At 39.7% G+C, this 16,867-nt stretch overlaps 1 protein-coding gene across 1 annotated transcript; it reads left to right on the plus strand.

Annotated features, from left to right (window-relative positions):
* Positions 1-683: 683 nt before the first annotated feature.
* On the plus strand, positions 684-16,142 carry ids (iduronate 2-sulfatase). The gene is made up of 12 exons (XM_061726409.1): positions 684-967; positions 1,723-1,900; positions 3,486-3,574; positions 4,429-4,629; positions 9,790-9,960; positions 10,055-10,181; positions 10,665-10,835; positions 11,140-11,246; positions 12,202-12,318; positions 13,417-13,527; positions 13,599-13,724; positions 15,348-16,142. Exons 1-12 carry the CDS (start codon positions 776-778, stop codon positions 15,426-15,428), a joined length of 1,671 nt encoding a protein of 556 aa, XP_061582393.1. The 5' UTR covers positions 684-775; the 3' UTR covers positions 15,429-16,142.
* Positions 16,143-16,867: the final 725 nt, after the last annotated feature.

Raw genomic sequence — 16,867 nt, forward strand, 5'->3', positions numbered from 1 at the left:
TGCCGTCTATTTAATTTAGTCATTTGCAGCATCTCATTGATGTTCAATTGGAGATTTGCTGAAGTGAAACGGGCCATTTAAACTTTGCGGTTCAGCGTTATTTATACATGTTTGACAGTAGTTTGCTTTAGTTAGTTAGACTAATGTTATGCTCTGCTTGCATTTAAAGTGTACGGAAGAGTGTAAGGGCCAGGCAGGAGAAAAATAAAAGTAATATTTTAGAGGAGGAAGATTTTTTTTTTTTCATTATGCACTTCGAGAAAAAAGTGGAAATGTCGAGGAAAAAAGTCGAAATGTTGAGAAAAAAGTTGAAAAAACAACAATTTCCACCTGTTTCAAGTAGATTTTCACTTAAAATAAGTAGAAAAATCTGCCAGTGGAACAAGATTTTTTCTGCTTGTAATGAGAAGATAAATCTTGTCCTACTGGCAGATTTTTCTACTTATTTCAAGTGAAAATTTAATTGAAACAGGTGAAAATTGTCAAATAACAAGTTATTTTTCTAGTAATTACTCTTGTTTTAAGTGTAATCAGATTTTTTGACTAAAAATTCGACATTTTAACTAAAAATAAGACAAATACGACTTTGAGTTTTTGCAGTGCGAGAAAAAAGTCGAAACGTATTTCAACTTTATTTTCGAAATTTCGACTTTATTCTCGAAATTTCGACTTTATTCTTGAAATTGTATTTAAACATTAATCTCGACATTTCGACTTTTTTCTCGAAGTGCACAATAAAAAAACAACTTCCCCTCTCAAATATTTGTTCTCTTGCATGGCCCTGGTACTGTTCTGTAAAAGTGACCCGTCTTTGGGGTGTTTGTTTTCAGAGAGGACCAACGTCCTTTTCATCGTGGCGGATGATTTGCGTCCATCCCTCGGTTGCTATGGAGACGCGCTGGTCAGATCCCCCAACCTGGACCAGCTGGCGTCCAGGAGCCAGGTGTTCCTCAACGCATACGCCCAGGTCAGCTTCTCCTCTTCAGTTCAGTGCACTGAAAAAAATACATCTAACATATTTAAATCTGTGATATTAACAATTAAAAATGAAGTTTGTTGCTTTACATGAATACATCTAGTTTTGAACTTAATCTGCATTTGTTCAAAAAACAAGACATTGTGCAATTTTTCCTTAACAAGCAGTATTTACCGTATGTAATCCCAGGCAATCTTTTCATTTACACACAAACAACAAGCAAGAATCTTGTTGTATTTACTTTTCCTTTAACAATATTAATCTATTGGGCAGATTGACCAACGTTTAGATGAAACATGCTTTATGTTTTATGTAGAACACCACAGTAAAAATATCTTGCTTGATCTACTTTAAAAGAATTAAGGCAACTTTTTCGCATGAGATTTTTATGTAGATCAAGAAAGAGTAGTCTTTGTATAAACTACTTAATTTTTAGTATGTACAAAATTCATTTGCAAGTAAAGTCAACTTAATTTTGGCAAGTAAAGTCAACTTAATTTTTGATAAATAAAGTAAACTTAACACAATTAAGTGGACTGTACTTGCAAAGTGTATTATTTACATACAGAAAAATTAAGTAGTTTATACAAAGACTACCGGTAGTCTTTCTTGATCTACATAATAATCTCATGCAAAAAGTTGACTTATTTTTTTTAAGTAGATCAAGCACAATATTTGTATGAGTGTGCATGAGAGGGGTGCCCCCCGTTGGCTGACGTGCCCGTGCCTGCTCTGTGCCCCCCCAGCAGGCCGTGTGCGCGCCCAGCCGCACCTCCATGCTGACCAGCCGCAGGCCCGACTCCACCCGGCTGTACGACTTCAGCTCCTACTGGAGGACGCACGCCGGGAACTACAGCACGCTGCCGCAGCACTTCAGAGACAGCGGATACTTCAGCATGTCGGTGGGGAAGGTCTTCCACCCAGGTGGGACACTTTTGAATGAATGAATGAAGTTTATTCAATCATGACAACACAAAAACAACACAACACCAAAAAACATCGTGCACAGCATTGACATTTCACACAAAACCAATAATCATGTGTTGAACAATGACTGAAAAGGCATAGGCAGAAGCTGACTGGTTATAAAAGCCTATCCTATGTTATGAACTTTCTTTTTTTGGCTACCGACCTCCAGAAAACCAAAGAGACAATAGAAAAGCAAAGAAACGTTAACAGATAGTCAATCACACTTATAAGCTTCAAAAATAGCTTTACAAACCATTTTCTTAAAAACCAAAAGAGAATTACATGTTTCTAAATTTATGTTGGCTTCATTCCAGAATTTAACTCCAGTAATGGAGACACATCTCCTTTTCATGCCTTTTTTAGCTTTTTGTACAGTAAAATTGCAGACACCTCTAAGATTATACGGAGTCTCCTGAATTGAAAAAAAACCTCTGTATGGAGTCGGGGAGCATTTTTGATTTTGCTCTGAACATAATTTGCATGATTTTATAATAAAACAAATCATAAAATTTTAATTTTAATAACATGAGAATTTAGAAAAAGTGTCTCTGTGGGAGCATAGTAATCAGCTTTATTGATGATTTGTATGGCTCGTTTTTGCAGTTTTATTAATGAATTTAAGGTGGTTTTAAAGGTGGATCCCCACAATTCCACACAGTAAGATAAATAGGGAACAGTAAAATAAATAGGGAACTTTTCATTTAAAATAATGGGGAAATAGCAGACCAGGAATTGTTTCCCACTAGTTGATGATGAGTCTGGGAGGAACCATGTCTCATCAAACTTATTTCCAGGAGTGCAAGGCAAATTTATTTGTTGAGCACAATTCAACACAAGGTAATTCAAAGTGCTTTACATCAACATTAAAAGCGGCAAGACACAATTAAACAGTAAATAATAAATACAATTATATGAAAAGAGGTAAAATAATAAAAAGCACAAGCTGTTAAAAAGTAAAGGCAGTAGAGTACAGCAGGTAAGTATTTAATTTAAGAGTACCTTCAGTAAACAGTAATGTTTTTAGGCCTGATTTAAAGGATCTACAGTTGCAGCAGACCTCAGGTCTACAGGAAGTTTGTTCCACCGGTGAGGAGCAGAATAACTGAACGCTGCCTCACCTTGCTTGGTTCTGGTTCTGGAACCACAACAAACCAGATCCAGATGAACCTCAGAGGTCTGGGAGCTTCATAGGAACTAACAGATCCAGCATGGATTTTGGTCCAAGACCATTCAGGTCTTTGTAGACCAGCAGTAAGATTTTAAACTCTGGAAGCCAGTGTAGTGATTTCATGACCGGTGTAATGTGGTCCAGTTTCCTGGTGTTTGTAAGGACTCTGGCAGCAGCGTTCTGAATCAGCTGCAGCTGCCTGATAGATTTCTTGTTAAGGCCGGTAAAGATGCCATTGCAATAATCCAACCTACTAAAAAGGAATGCATGAATAGGTTTTTCCATGTCTTGTTTAGACAGAAACCCCTTAATTCTAGCAATGTTTTCAGGTGGTAATAGCGTAATGTAAATGTAATGTCTCTCTTTCCTCAGGGATTGCTTCTAACCACACTGACGACTACCCGTACAGCTGGAGCATCCCTGCATACCACCCCGCTTCATTCACATTTGAGAAGAAGAAGGTAGATGCTGCAGTTTTATGCAAAAGCTCATGAACTCAAACTTGTTTTTTTTCATATGCCCCCCCTTCCCTGATTGGGGGGGGTGTTCCCAGTCTGCTGTTTGGTTCCAGCACAAGCTTTCTCACTTCAGGAAATTGAAGTGTGAATATATCTGACTGGGTCTCAATGATGTAGGTCAGAGGTTTGCAACTATGTTCCTTACGGGGTTTTAAATGTTTTAAGATAGGCAAGTTTAGTTCTGCTGCAGGGACACAACTGTCTCAGTAAAATATTAACGCTTCATCGTTGAGAAAACAGTTCTTTGGGCATGTATGACGATGTGAGAAACTTTTTATACTAACAGTTAGAAATGTGTCCAGCTGTAAGTATAAAATCAGCTTCACCTGTTTGCTCTGTCATTCTTTACTCTTACATTTAAACCATCTACATTATAGACTGTAAGATTATATGTGAGAGAAGTCTCCTTTAACACAGAGCTGGTGCCTGAATCTGAAAGCTTTTGTTTTCTAGAGCTTAATAGTTTCATCTGATTACTGAGCTGCTCAGCCTGCGAAGGTCTTTGCTGTGTTGTTTGTGCCATTTTCAGCCATTTAAGTCTGCTTTAATCCTCAAGGAAACACTGAACGTGCACCGTTCCAGACTTGTGGTAAAGTATTTAGTGATTTTTGAGATGCTTTCCTCAATGAACAGATGTTTGAGCAGAGCCCAGAATGGTCCTGGATGAGAGCTAATGTTTGAACCGTGTCAAGTTCCTGCATCACGGTGCAGAAGCTGGAGGATGTTTGAAAGTGAACGACTTGTCAGATCTCATGTCAGGGACTGCGTGCAAACACGACTTTGAATGTGATTTCCAGATGTGTAAAGGAGAAGACGGTGAGCTCCACGCCAACCTGCTGTGTGCGGTGAACGTGAGCGAGCAGCCCGGGGGAACCCTCCCGGACCTGGAGAGCACTGACGAGGCCGTGAGGCTGCTGAAGAGCCGGGCCGGCCGCCCCGAGCCGTTCTTCCTGGCCGTGGGCTTCCATAAACCGCACATACCTTTCAGGATACCGCAGGTACACACACCGCTTGCAGGGGACATGAGAGGAAAGTAGTCTTTTCTTTACCCTACTGTTGTTATCCAGTCGTCATGAACACCCAACTCACACCACGCTGTGCCTCGGGGATGGGATATGAATCTAAAAATGTAAACAAAACAGATAACTGGTCTAAAGACAACGCCTGGGGGTGTGGTTGATGCCATGAAACAATGACATGATTTTGAATCGTCTGCTGGTTGAAACATAATCTGCACATGTTAAAGGTGTTTGTCCTGCAGAGGAGGGAGATTTAGGTATTTCTTTTTTTTTCTTTCTCATTCATTTTTTTATTGAATTACTTACAGGACTGTCTCAGAAAATTTGAATATTGTGATAAAGTTCTTTATTTTCTGTAATGCAATTAAAAAAAAACAAACAAACAAACAAATGTCATTCATTCTGGATTCATTACAAATTAACTGAAATATTGCAAGCCTTTTATTATTTTATATTGCTGATTATAGCTTACATTTTAAGATTAAGATTCCCAGAATATTCTAATTTTTTGAGATAGGATATTTGAGTTTTCTTAAACTGTAAACCATGATCAGCAATATTAAAATAATCAAAGGCTTGCAATATTTCAGTTGATTTGTAATGAATCCAGAATGTATGACATTTTTGTTTTTGTAATTGCATTACAGAAAATCACAATATTCAAATTTTCTGAGACAGTCCTGTAGATACAAAACAACACATACCAATATATAAAAACAGCCCGCCACCCCCCCACCAGTCCAATCACAAGTACACACTAACTGTGTCCTTATCCAGTCATAGTATAATTCAGGTCTGATATCAGGTTTGTCCATAATGAAATGGTGCCTTGTTGAGCGTTGTTAATCCTTGCTGACGACAGTTCCAAATATGCGATATTCAAGAAACTCCGAAGCCAATGAGTTATGGAGATGTCATAAGGAGGCTTCCAACGTTGGACTATGATGTTTTTGGCTGCTGTCAGTCCTGCCAGCCAAATTTAGCGTGATTTTCCTGTTGGAGATAGTTTGGATTCATCATTCAAAAGATGTACAAAGGAGTCCATTGGCAGTTGGATTCCCACTAAGTCACTTAAAGTTCTTATAACCTTCCCCAGATTTAGATATTTGTGAACGGCTTGAGCCCTCGGGGCCGGGACTGGGTGCTCTGTCATCAGTGTTGTGCATGAACGAGTTCAAATTAACACGTTCATTTCTGTGAGAACGTTGAACTGAGCGCAACATATTTGCAAATAAAGAACTTGAACGTGAACTTGTTCAGATTTGCAGATTACAAACTGGAATTTGAACTGTTCAGATTATGTGAGTTTCAGCTTCACTTTTTAGATCCAATTATTACGGAATAATCCTCCTTCTCATTACGACTTCACACTACATTACCCACAATGCAGCGCACACACTAAACATTCTGAGCATACGCTGTGATATTTTAGTAAAGTTAAAAAGCCACTAGGACAATACATGATTGTACAGTGAACAGTTTTAGGATAGGGTGGCGTTTCATTTGTACTTCTCACCTATAAATATTGAAATGAACTGAAATTAGTTCAAAATGAAAATGGTGAACTATGAAAGTGAACTATTCATTTTTAAACTATGTGAACTGAACTTTGAACCAGTTCATGAGAAGTATTAACTTGCACAACACCTTCTGTCATACAGAGCAACACGTTTACATGGTTCTTACTGAGAGCAGGACAGATCAGCAGCAGGACGAAGTCTAGGGACTCACGTTTGTGCAGTCCAGGCAGAGTGGACTGCAGCTGACATTTCTGTTTACTATAGTGTTAGGATGTTAGAGCTGCACAGGAGGCATCAGAGCCGGTCCGGTGCCTCCTGTGCAGGTGAAGGTCCGTCAGAGTTTGGCTAGACTGTTAATTGTTCTCTACAGATAATGGACTCATCTGTTCTCTCATCTGAAACGTGTAAAACGTGACGAGAGTAGACAACTGGATTAAGATGGGGGAAAATATCTGCTCCATCAAACACGAGAGATGAATAACGGGGAAGATAAAAGCCAACAAAGCATGTTGTGTTGATGTGTGGCGACAGACTTTCAGATGAGTCTCTTTCTGAAACCCTGACTGAAGCGTGGTCCCCCGGCACACGGGGCTGCTGGGTAACATCCATCGTCCTCACAAGACGCTTGTGATCGTGACATGATGAAAGAGAGTTGTTAATTCATCCAGAAGGTTGGGTTTGGGCCGGGGTTTTCCACGGCGTGCTGGAGTGCAGTGTGAAGGAGGAATGTGTTTTTGAATCGTCTCCGTGTCGGCTGATGACACGCTGGATGTGCACGGCAGCAGGAGGCTTTTGAGCGCGATGGGCCCCTCGCAGAGCGGTCGGCGAGCGTCTCTACAGGGCCGTTGGCTCCTCACCCAGCTCTTAAAAGGATTATAATTTGTGTCTTTGACAGCGTTTAGATGAGTCGACACTGATTACTGTGCTACATGACTTGAATGTTTTGAAATGCAAGAGCTTGAAGAAATTATAATACTGAACCACACTGATATTTACTTTTAGTTATTGTCCAGAAAGTCTCATATTTCCTATAAAACAAATATGAAAGTAAAATAGTTACTATTCATTAGGGCTGGGGATCGATTCAAATGTCAAGAATCGATTCGATTCCGATTCTTAAGGTTCAGAATCCATTATCAAGATTTGATTCGATCCGATTCCGATATTGATTTGGGATATTGTTATTAAAACTGTTTTTTGAGCTGTTGCATGAATTATATGACTGTAGTTATGCAAAATATTACTATTAGTATTATATTGATATTAAACAGCAAGTATTGGCAGATAATGATGCTGTAAGGACCAATCAGCTCCCAGAATGCTGATAGAACTGCTTTCAGAAACATCGTGTGGGGCAGAATTACCAAACAGATCCAGGGAGGAAAAAGACGTATGAAATCGGTTTTATTTTTTCCCACATTCCGTTTTTATTTGTTCCATTTTCGGTTTATTTGGTTTTTAATTTTTGAGCATTTGGTTTTTAGCATTTTTTGCAAATGTAACCCCAAGACAGTATATAAAGTAATGAAATATAGACAATTTATGCAATTATAATCTAACACTTATAAAGGCAAAAACATGGCACCAGTTATTCTCGTGTCCAACAAAACATTCCTTTTTTGGGGATAAACAAAAAAAATAACCAAAAGTTGTAATGTAATGATGAAAAAAAAAAAACATAAATAAATAAAAGGAGAAGGAAAAAAACCCCAAAAAACCGATCTTTAGACGTATGAATCGATTTTTAGGAATTAATATGTGAATCGATTTAGAATTGGGAAATCGATTTTTTTCAACAGGCCTACTATTCATATTTATTTGCTTATTTCCAAATGACTCAGGGAAATAACCTTTTTAAAGAAATGTGACTGCATTTGGACGATTATCCACGCGTCCCTGCAGCAGCATGCACAATGCAGCTCTGCAGCCAGACTGCTTGCATTGAGCTGGATGCAACAATTGTTCTGGTTGACTTTAACCCTTACCCATAATGCACAGAGAGGCATTCAGCCGCTTACAATTATGTATACGATTCGATTGTCCCCCAGAGTCAATGCGGTCGTAGTTCTGCAGGTAAAAACCCAGCTGTGGGAATGATTGTCCTGCAGAGAGCAGTTTTCCTTAACGGTGCTGCCCTGGACAAAGGCTCTTGGACAAACTGCAGACGGAAGATGGTAAATTGTGGCAGGAATGAAGATGGATAATGGTGTAAACACGAGGGAGAGGCATGCAGGGAATACGAGAGGAAAGGAAGCCAGGAGGAGCCCCGGTCTGGAAAAACAGTTGAGTCTGAGCGACCAGCCAAACAAACACTGGTTTCTGGTGAATTTGAAACTTCAGGCAGTAAGAAAAGATAACAACCAGGTCTCTAAAGATTTCTTATAACAGTTTTAATATGAAAAGCCCCAAAGTGTTGTTTTTATGGATATAAAATGTCGACGCGCCCTTCTGAAATTACAGATATTTAAAATGTAAAAAGGCAGAAATGGCAACAACAAGGAAAGTCAAGGTGCTTTACATAATAAAGAGAAGTTAGACTTGGGCTAGAGTTGCATAGTACTGGAGGTCTGTAAGGTGATCTTCTGTACAAAAAGTTTAGAGAAAAAAAGGAACATTTTGAATAATAATAAAAAAGAAAAGAAAATCTACAGCCCGCTGACTGCATGAGTCTTCCCATCCTTCCGTAGTGGCGCTCCAAGTGTCCTCAGAGTTGATCCCAATCAAAATAAGGACTGTGGGAAATTAGATACACCAGTTCAGGCGGGTGTTTGAATGTTGAGAGCTGCTTTCTACTGAGAGCCATGAGCAGCAAAGAGCTGCAAAACAAGCTGCAGCACTTTATCTTTACCAAGCGAGGCTTGTAAAGGTGCTGACTGTACCGTGGAAAACTAAAATCTAACTGGCCGAGGGCAACGCTGAAGCCACTGCAGGAATTTCTTCCAGCTGCTGGTCAGTTCTTGCATGTGACGAACATCTGAGTTGTGCCTGAGTCTGGGCGGTGAGGTGGGGTGGTGAGACAGAAGCTGCTTGTGCAGAAACACATAGGCAAGCACATCTGACTGATGCCGGAAAATGTGTTCAGTCACCCTAGACCATGTGGGAAACGCGTTGTGGTCTGACAACACAACTGGGACTCAGTTCTGAGAGGTCTGTTCATCCGAGGAGCAGCACGCCGAGGGTGAGGGGGGTAGACTGAACCGCTCCAAATACCCAGATATTTTGGTTCAAAAAGCTCAACATGAAGATGAATTTCACATGCCAACACAACAATTCTGTTGAAGATGCAACAAGTCTGACATTTATTTAGTTTTTTCTTTTAAGACCTCTGATTTCTCAAGGGTGTATGAATGTTTTATTTCTGCTGTAGGAAGCTTAGTTGGGAGATGGAAGTGCTAAAAGCTGAAATTTAAATGAGATGATACCTCTTAACCTGAATGGTAGAACAATATTAAAATAATAAAAGGCTTGCAATATTTCAGTTGATTTGTAATTAATCCAGAATGTATGACATTTTTGTTTTTCTAATTGCATGACAGAAAATCACAATATTCTAATTTTCTGAGACAGTCCTGTATAGTCCCTATATACAAATATAAATGTTGTTGTTTCTGTGTTACAGGAGTACCTGAGCTTATATCCTCTGGATAACATGACCCTGGCTCCTGATCCAGATGTCCCTAAAGACCTTCCCCCGGTGGCCTACAACCCCTGGACAGATGTGAGGAAGAGGGAGGATGTCCAGAAGCTCAACGTTAGCTTTCCCTATGGACCCATTCCTAAAGACTTCCAGGTGGGACCTCACTATTTTACCTCCCCAACAATACTCAGTTCCTTTTTTATAAAAACAAATATTTAAAAATCATACTCTATGTCGTATCTTTCAGCTGCGTCTTCGTCAGCACTATTACGCCTCTGTATCTTACATGGACGCCCAGGTTGGGAGGCTGCTCAGTGCACTTGATGAGTTGGGGCTGGTAAAGAGCACAATAGTTGTGTTTACTTCAGATCATGGTAAGTAGCATTATTTAAATCCTCTTTTCCACAATATTAAGTAGAATACATTTCTAAATGATCACCTCACTAGATTTCCTTCATCAATAAAAGCCTTGCTGTATTTCCTTTGACCACCAGATGGCAGTGTTGCCTCAGTATAATTTTGCAGTCATCCTTTTCCACAGTTTTTCCACAGCTTTACTCGCAAGCTGTAGTTCTTTGTTTGCATTTTTCACCTTTTTTAAAACTTCGAATTGAAAGCTCAGTATATTTAATATTTCTGACAGAGGTGGATGCTCAATTGAATAACGTCTGTAGTGTTTTCATAGTAAAGCTCAATGTATGCCACCTTTTTTTAATGACAGCTGATACGGAAAAAGTAAATGCTTAAGATTTGATCTAGATTTTTAACATTATTTATATAATTATTTCATTTCTATCCTTCCCATATGCATAGACTGACATCTTTCATCCTGTTTTACATCTTCTAACTTGATGCAGGTTGGTCGTTGGGTGAGCACGGTGAATGGGCCAAATACTCCAACTTTGACGTGGCCACACGCGTCCCCCTCATCATGTTCGTCCCCGGAGTCACGGCAGACGACAACTGGCTGGGAGAGCCAACCTTTCCTTTTATTGATGCTTTACGCCAATCACAGCGCAGTTTTCAGAGTAAGGCGCTTTCTCTAATGCATTCATTTAATTTATGTGAATTTTATATTTATAAATTCGAAGTAAGGTTCAATTAATAATGTTGGCGTTCTTAAGTGGTCTTATGATGGAAATGGCGACCAAGAGTATTTAGAAAGGAAAGCTTTTTGATATCTTGTCAGGATAGTTTTTACTTTAAGTATACATGATGCAATGATGATGAAATGTAAGTAAATTAACAGACACTTTTGGGAATATCTACACCATTTTTCTCCTTTGTGGTTGGATTGAACACTAATTAGTTAACCCCCTCTCTCTCTCCTAGATGCCAGAGTGATAAGAAACGTGGTTGAGCTGGTGGACGTATTTCCAACCGTCTCCACCCTGGCGGGCCTGCACACCCCCCATCACTGTCCTCAGCCTTCTCTCCAGGTATCAAGAGCAGAAAAGGAATCCACTTGTCTAATTCTGGTTGGTCTGAAAGTTTGCACCCATGGCCGACGGCGGCCGCGTAGCTTTGATAGGAATGAACTCTGAGTGGGATCTGCTCTGTCACATGGAAAGGCAGTCAGCAGAGGTGGTGCTGGCGCCTGATTGGGGCGTCTGATTGGTTCGCCTCAGGGACGTTGCTCTGGAGATATTGTGGGCTCAGCCACCTGGGAGGACACTCCCAGGTAAACCTAGAGTTCTCTGGAGACGCGATGCCTCACGATTTCCCAGGAGGCACTAGAAGACGCGGCTGGTTAAATGACATTTGGAAAACCCCGTTTAGTCTGTTCCCTCTGTAATGTTCAATAAGCAAAAGAAGATGTTTTTGATTATTGCTTTTGACATGAAATCTGCTTCATGCTCCACTTAAGGGGACGATAACGTTTTTCAATGCTTTTATGACCAATTACTTGTAAAAACAGTAGCTTTCTATCAGCTTCAGGGATGTTTTCTGTTGATCACAGAGCCGGTTTATTGCTCTGACAGCCCAGCTGCTGCGAGTCTGCAGGATTATTGTTAAGTTTCAATATAAACTACATAATATGTAGTATTTCTAAGCCCATTTGAAACGAACCTTCACAACATTTAGTTGTTCCTTTTTTACAATGCAAATTAAAAAAGCTAATTATTGTGACTGAGTCTAATTAAGACTCAAAGTAAGACTGAGCCTCGTGCATCTGTGCAGCTCCACTGGGCCGCCTGAGCCTGCAATCTGCTCGTCGCTAGGAAAAGCTTTGCCATCTGACTTGTCACGGGCCGCTACATAAAGATGCGTTAGCTGAGCCAAACAAAATGGTAAAAGAAGTAGTCCCTCCACCAGCAGATTCTACCGAACCTGACGCCCGTGTGATGCAGCTGATCCTGACGTCTGTTTCCTCGACCTCTCTCTCTCTTGCAGGTGGAGCTGTGCACCGAAGGGAAGAATCTGGCTCACACCTTTGTACACCAGGAGAGAGGGAGGAACGGAGAGCTGGTGGCTTTTAGCCAGTACCCCAGACCTGCTGATACCCCACAGGTACCCTGATCAGTGGACCCTGATCATTATAGTTTCAAGTAGGAGGCACATTTGAACAAATATGAAAATGAATCGAGGGCCACTATTTGCAAGTGTCTTTTTTTTTTCTTTTTTTTTTTTAATTATTTTTTTATTATGAATAGTGTTGTTTTTATCAGCCCGTTTCAATTTATGTTTTAGTCTAGTGTTTGGGTCAAGCTATCATTTTAGTTTTTATTAATTTTAGTCACGTTCATTCTCCTTTTAGTCGTTTCAAGTTTCAGTCGACTAAAAGTCTGAGCATTTTAGTCTAATTTTAGTCAAAGATTGTATTTAGCCAAACCCATTTTACAATTCAAACAAGGTTATCTTATTATTATATAATTTATACCGTATAGACTCAAGAATACATTCATTCCAGTTACACAAGTCTCTAATTTGAGTTTACAACATATTTATTTTTACGCATTTCTCCCCATCTTTTTCTTTTTGGACGACACATTGGGTTTTCTTTTCCACGTCTATGTAGGAAAGTGTATCCAAAGATGGTTCTTCTTCTTCTTCTTCCAGCCCCAGAGAAGCTCCTCGCGTTTCTCTATGTAACTTTGTTTTTAATCCACGTGAACCTAGAGCTCTGCGTTAACGGCATCAGCCTCTAACCTGAAGCTGCATCTTCTGGATCTGATTCCCCACAGCAGCGACTGAACCAGAGGAAACTACTTCAAATATGTATATTAAGGATCTTTGTTAGAACGAATGAAGACACATTTTAGCAGAGTTTTTATTTTGTAATCTACATTTTAGTCTCGTTTTTATTCGTCTACGATATTGCATTCATATATTTAATTATCGTTATCATCACATGACCAGCATTTTCCTCTCGTCTCGTTTTCATCAGGTGGTAAAGGTTCGTTGACGACGATATTTAGTCATAATTTTCATTGACAAAGCAACTTTAATTATGAAACACTTGAGCCCTTTGACCTTTGCCCTGCGGTTGCCAGATCTGCTTCCTTCTTGTGTTCAGTGCTTATTAAAACAGGCATGAGTGCAGCGGCTGCTGCAGGTGGATGTCTGGCTGGGACATCAGCTCCATAATCCTCCACGTTGTTGTTTCAGGAGAACTCTGACCTGCCGGATCTCAAAGACATAAAGGTGATGGGCTACTCGATGCGTAACTGGGACTACAGATACACGCTGTGGCTGGGCTTCGACCCCAGCAGCTTCCAGGTGGGTCAGCCAGGACGTGGGGGGGGGGTGATGTTGGATATCACACTCGTCTGATCTACTGCCGTCTACAGGTGAACTTATCTGACGTGCATGGGGGGGAGTTGTACATGTTAGAGGACGACCCTGGCGAGGACAACAACGTCTACAGCGACTTCAACCACCGCGTGTTAATGAGGAAGATGGACGCCCTTCCTCATGTAAGTTTCAATCCATTTTCAGGAACAGAGCCCTTTCCCTCACAGTCCCACGTTCATTTGTTCATTTGTTTATTTAAAAGGATCCCCATTAGCTGACGCCAAAACGAAAGCTAGTCTTCCTGGGGTCCAGACAATACTAAATCAAACATACAATACAAATGATATCACATGCACACAGATATGAGCCATCTGCTCCCCTTTTTTATTAAATATTCATTATTATCCGTCAATAAAATTAACATTTTTCAAACATGTTTATTTATGTTCAAATTTAAAAATTATATACAAGATCTTCCTTCTTCTTTTCATAATTTCTTTTGTTAATTCCGATATTCATTCTTATGCCACAAGGCTCAAAGAGGATTTTAATTTACCGTTTTGTAGAACATGTAAACATCAATCTTTCATCACTTACAGAGGCCCCCACTTGTGGAATTCACTCAATAAATCTCTTAAATCATCACCATCCTTGCCAATATTCAAAAAACATTTAAAGAACTTTATTATTGTTTCATCTTTGTAGTGTTCATTATTTGATCTGAGTTACATTTTCTTTTGTGTTTTTTTGTGTTTTTTTTTTACTCCCCCTTGTGTAGCTTTTGTTTTGTTTTTTATTCATATATGGAAAGGATTCTATATAAGCCACCAGGCTTCTTCCTTTCCTTGCATATTATTTAATTGTTTTTTCATTTTTTGTTCAATTTGTCTTATATTGCTAAATAAATAAAATAAATAAAAATAAAATAAATAAATAAAAATAAAATATCAATTCATAAAGTACATTTAAAAAATAAAAATAAAATTACAAATAAGAAATGAAGAAAAACATCATAAAAATCCTATATAATTTGATGTATTGATCTCACTCAATCAGATGCGCTATATGATGTTAAGGTGATGACAACAAATACGTTCTTAGTCTTCATTTCAAATCAGCCTGTTTTGATGTCACAAATCTCACCTGGAAGGGTTTTCCAATATGCAACTGATCTATAAAGTACTGTCCTCTTCATAGAGTCAGACTTAGGTAAGGGGAACATAATCCCACCACTATTCACCTCTCGAGTGTTATATGAATGAATATTTGAACAATAAGTTATATTATTATAGAGAAATGTAGGAGTCTGAGTGTTAATAATTCTAGGGAAATATGTAAGTACATTAGTAGATATCCTCAAGCCTCAGCCAGGAGAGACGTCCATGCATTTCTGCAACACTTGTTCTGGGAGAACAACCAAGTCTTGCAGTCTTGTTTTGAGCCACTTGTAGTTTTTTTTTAGAAGACGATACAGCAGACCAAACAACTGAACAGTAATCTAAATCACACAAAACCAATGAAGTAACAACTTGACGAAAAACAACTGTTTGTTGAGAAATGGTGCACATTTACGCGTTACGGCAACAGCTTTGCCCATTCTGGCAACAACTTTGTTGATGTGATCACACCCTGACAATGTACAATCCAACCAAAGTCCAAGAAGCTTCACGGTTTTTACTTCCTGAATTGTTTGACTATCTATTTGTATATTCATTTTAGGATTATCAGATAATTCTATAGCTGGAACCAAACATCATACTACTGTTTTTGATGTATTATTATTATTCGCTTGTGTCCTTGTGCAGAATGTGAGTGTGCAGACGAGGATGAAGCTGCAGCTCCACTATCTCACAGCCGGGATGAAGACGGGTGGACGGACCGTGTGATGACCAGAGGGAAACGGATGTGGATGAGTACAAAGGGAAGATGGATGGACAGATGGAAGGGAAATGAGGCTCCAAACCTCTTTAAATGGCCCACACATGACTTTAAATGGGACCACGTTGTTTGAACTCAGCTCAACAAGCTGATGCTCCTTGTTAAGAATCTGATATTTCACAAGTTTCCTTGCAAAGAAAGCGTGTGGATCCTGTGAAAACACGTCTCAGGCGTGCTTCACCCAAACACAGGTCTGTTTTCATCACAACTGCCATCATGTTTGTCAGCTTTGCCCCCAGTTTCTTTGGAGACGGAGCTTTCCAGGTTTAGCACTTTAGTGGTGTCAGAGGAACTGTTAGTCTTTCTATTATTTATTTATTTTCTTGTGCTTCTAGTACTGTAAAAATAAGATCGGGACTGCAGCGGTGCATTTAATTCAAATGAGAGAATGGCATCAGCAGGGAACGTTTGAGTAGCTCAACATTAGCACAGATGGGGACGGGAGTGACCGGGCTCTAATTCAGCACCTTTTTAATGTATCATGTACGGTGGCCGAGACCCGCCATTGCTGAAAAAATAAAAGTAACGCTGCAAACGGAAACAAACGCCGCTGCAAATAAAATAAACGCTTAGCAAATAAAATAAACGCTGCAAACAAAAAGAAACGCCGCTGCAAATAAAAGGAACGCTGCAAATAAAACAAAAAAACGACGGAAATAAAAAAGCCACAACGGAAGTGAATTACCGGGGACTATTTTTGCTGATGCACCGGTGTTGCACATTAAAAATTACACGTAGCGACGTTGAACACTAACCTTTTCACTTATTTTCTCGTTCGTTGTTCTCCTTATTCCTCGCTCTTCTTATTTTTTCCTTTTCACTTACATCCTCTTCGTCTTCTTCTTCTCCTCTCACGTAAAAAACACCGGTGCATCGGCAAAAATAGTCCCTGGTAATTCACTTCCGTTGTGGCTTTTTTATTTGCGTCGTTTCTTTATATTTGCAGCGTTTCTTTTATTTGCAGCGGCGTTTGTTTTTATTTTCAGCGATTTATTTTATTTGCAGCGGCGTTTCTTTTTATTTGCAGCGTTTCTTTAATTTTCCGAAAATCTCGGCCACCGTAATCATGCCCTCATCTGTACACCCCATGGTGAGTTTAATCAATAGAAATTGAGGTACTGTAGTAATAAACAAACCTTCTTGCCTGTTGTGAAGGACCAGGCTGGCGGCGTCAGGCCCACGATCGGTCCACGTCATTAAGAAGCATGAAATCTTCATGGCTTGTTCTGATTGGCAGCAGCCGAGTCTCTTCATCTTAAGGAATATTGAGCAGACGTCAAAAACTAGGCCATTTCATTAATGGCAAGACCAGTTTCCTTTCGGAGCGCTGCTCGCTCCTCGGGGGGGCTGTTGATCATCCACCCCGCTTTAGGGAACCTTTTGATGT

This window comes from Cololabis saira, chromosome 7 (genome assembly GCF_033807715.1).
Source record: "Cololabis saira isolate AMF1-May2022 chromosome 7, fColSai1.1, whole genome shotgun sequence".
In the NCBI taxonomy this organism is placed as follows: domain Eukaryota; kingdom Metazoa; phylum Chordata; class Actinopteri; order Beloniformes; family Belonidae; genus Cololabis; species Cololabis saira.

Bases quoted from the DNA above. Each gene is read 5' to 3' on its own strand.
- ids (XM_061726409.1), top strand. From the start codon at position 776: ATGGCCCTGGTACTGTTCTGTAAAAGTGACCCGTCTTTGGGGTGTTTG. The intron at 4,630-9,789 runs GTACACACACCG...TCTGTGTTACAG, and splicing joins TACCTTTCAGGATACCGCAG to GAGTACCTGAGCTTATATCC. The intron at 10,836-11,139 runs GTAAGGCGCTTT...TCTCTCTCCTAG, and splicing joins ATCACAGCGCAGTTTTCAGA to ATGCCAGAGTGATAAGAAAC.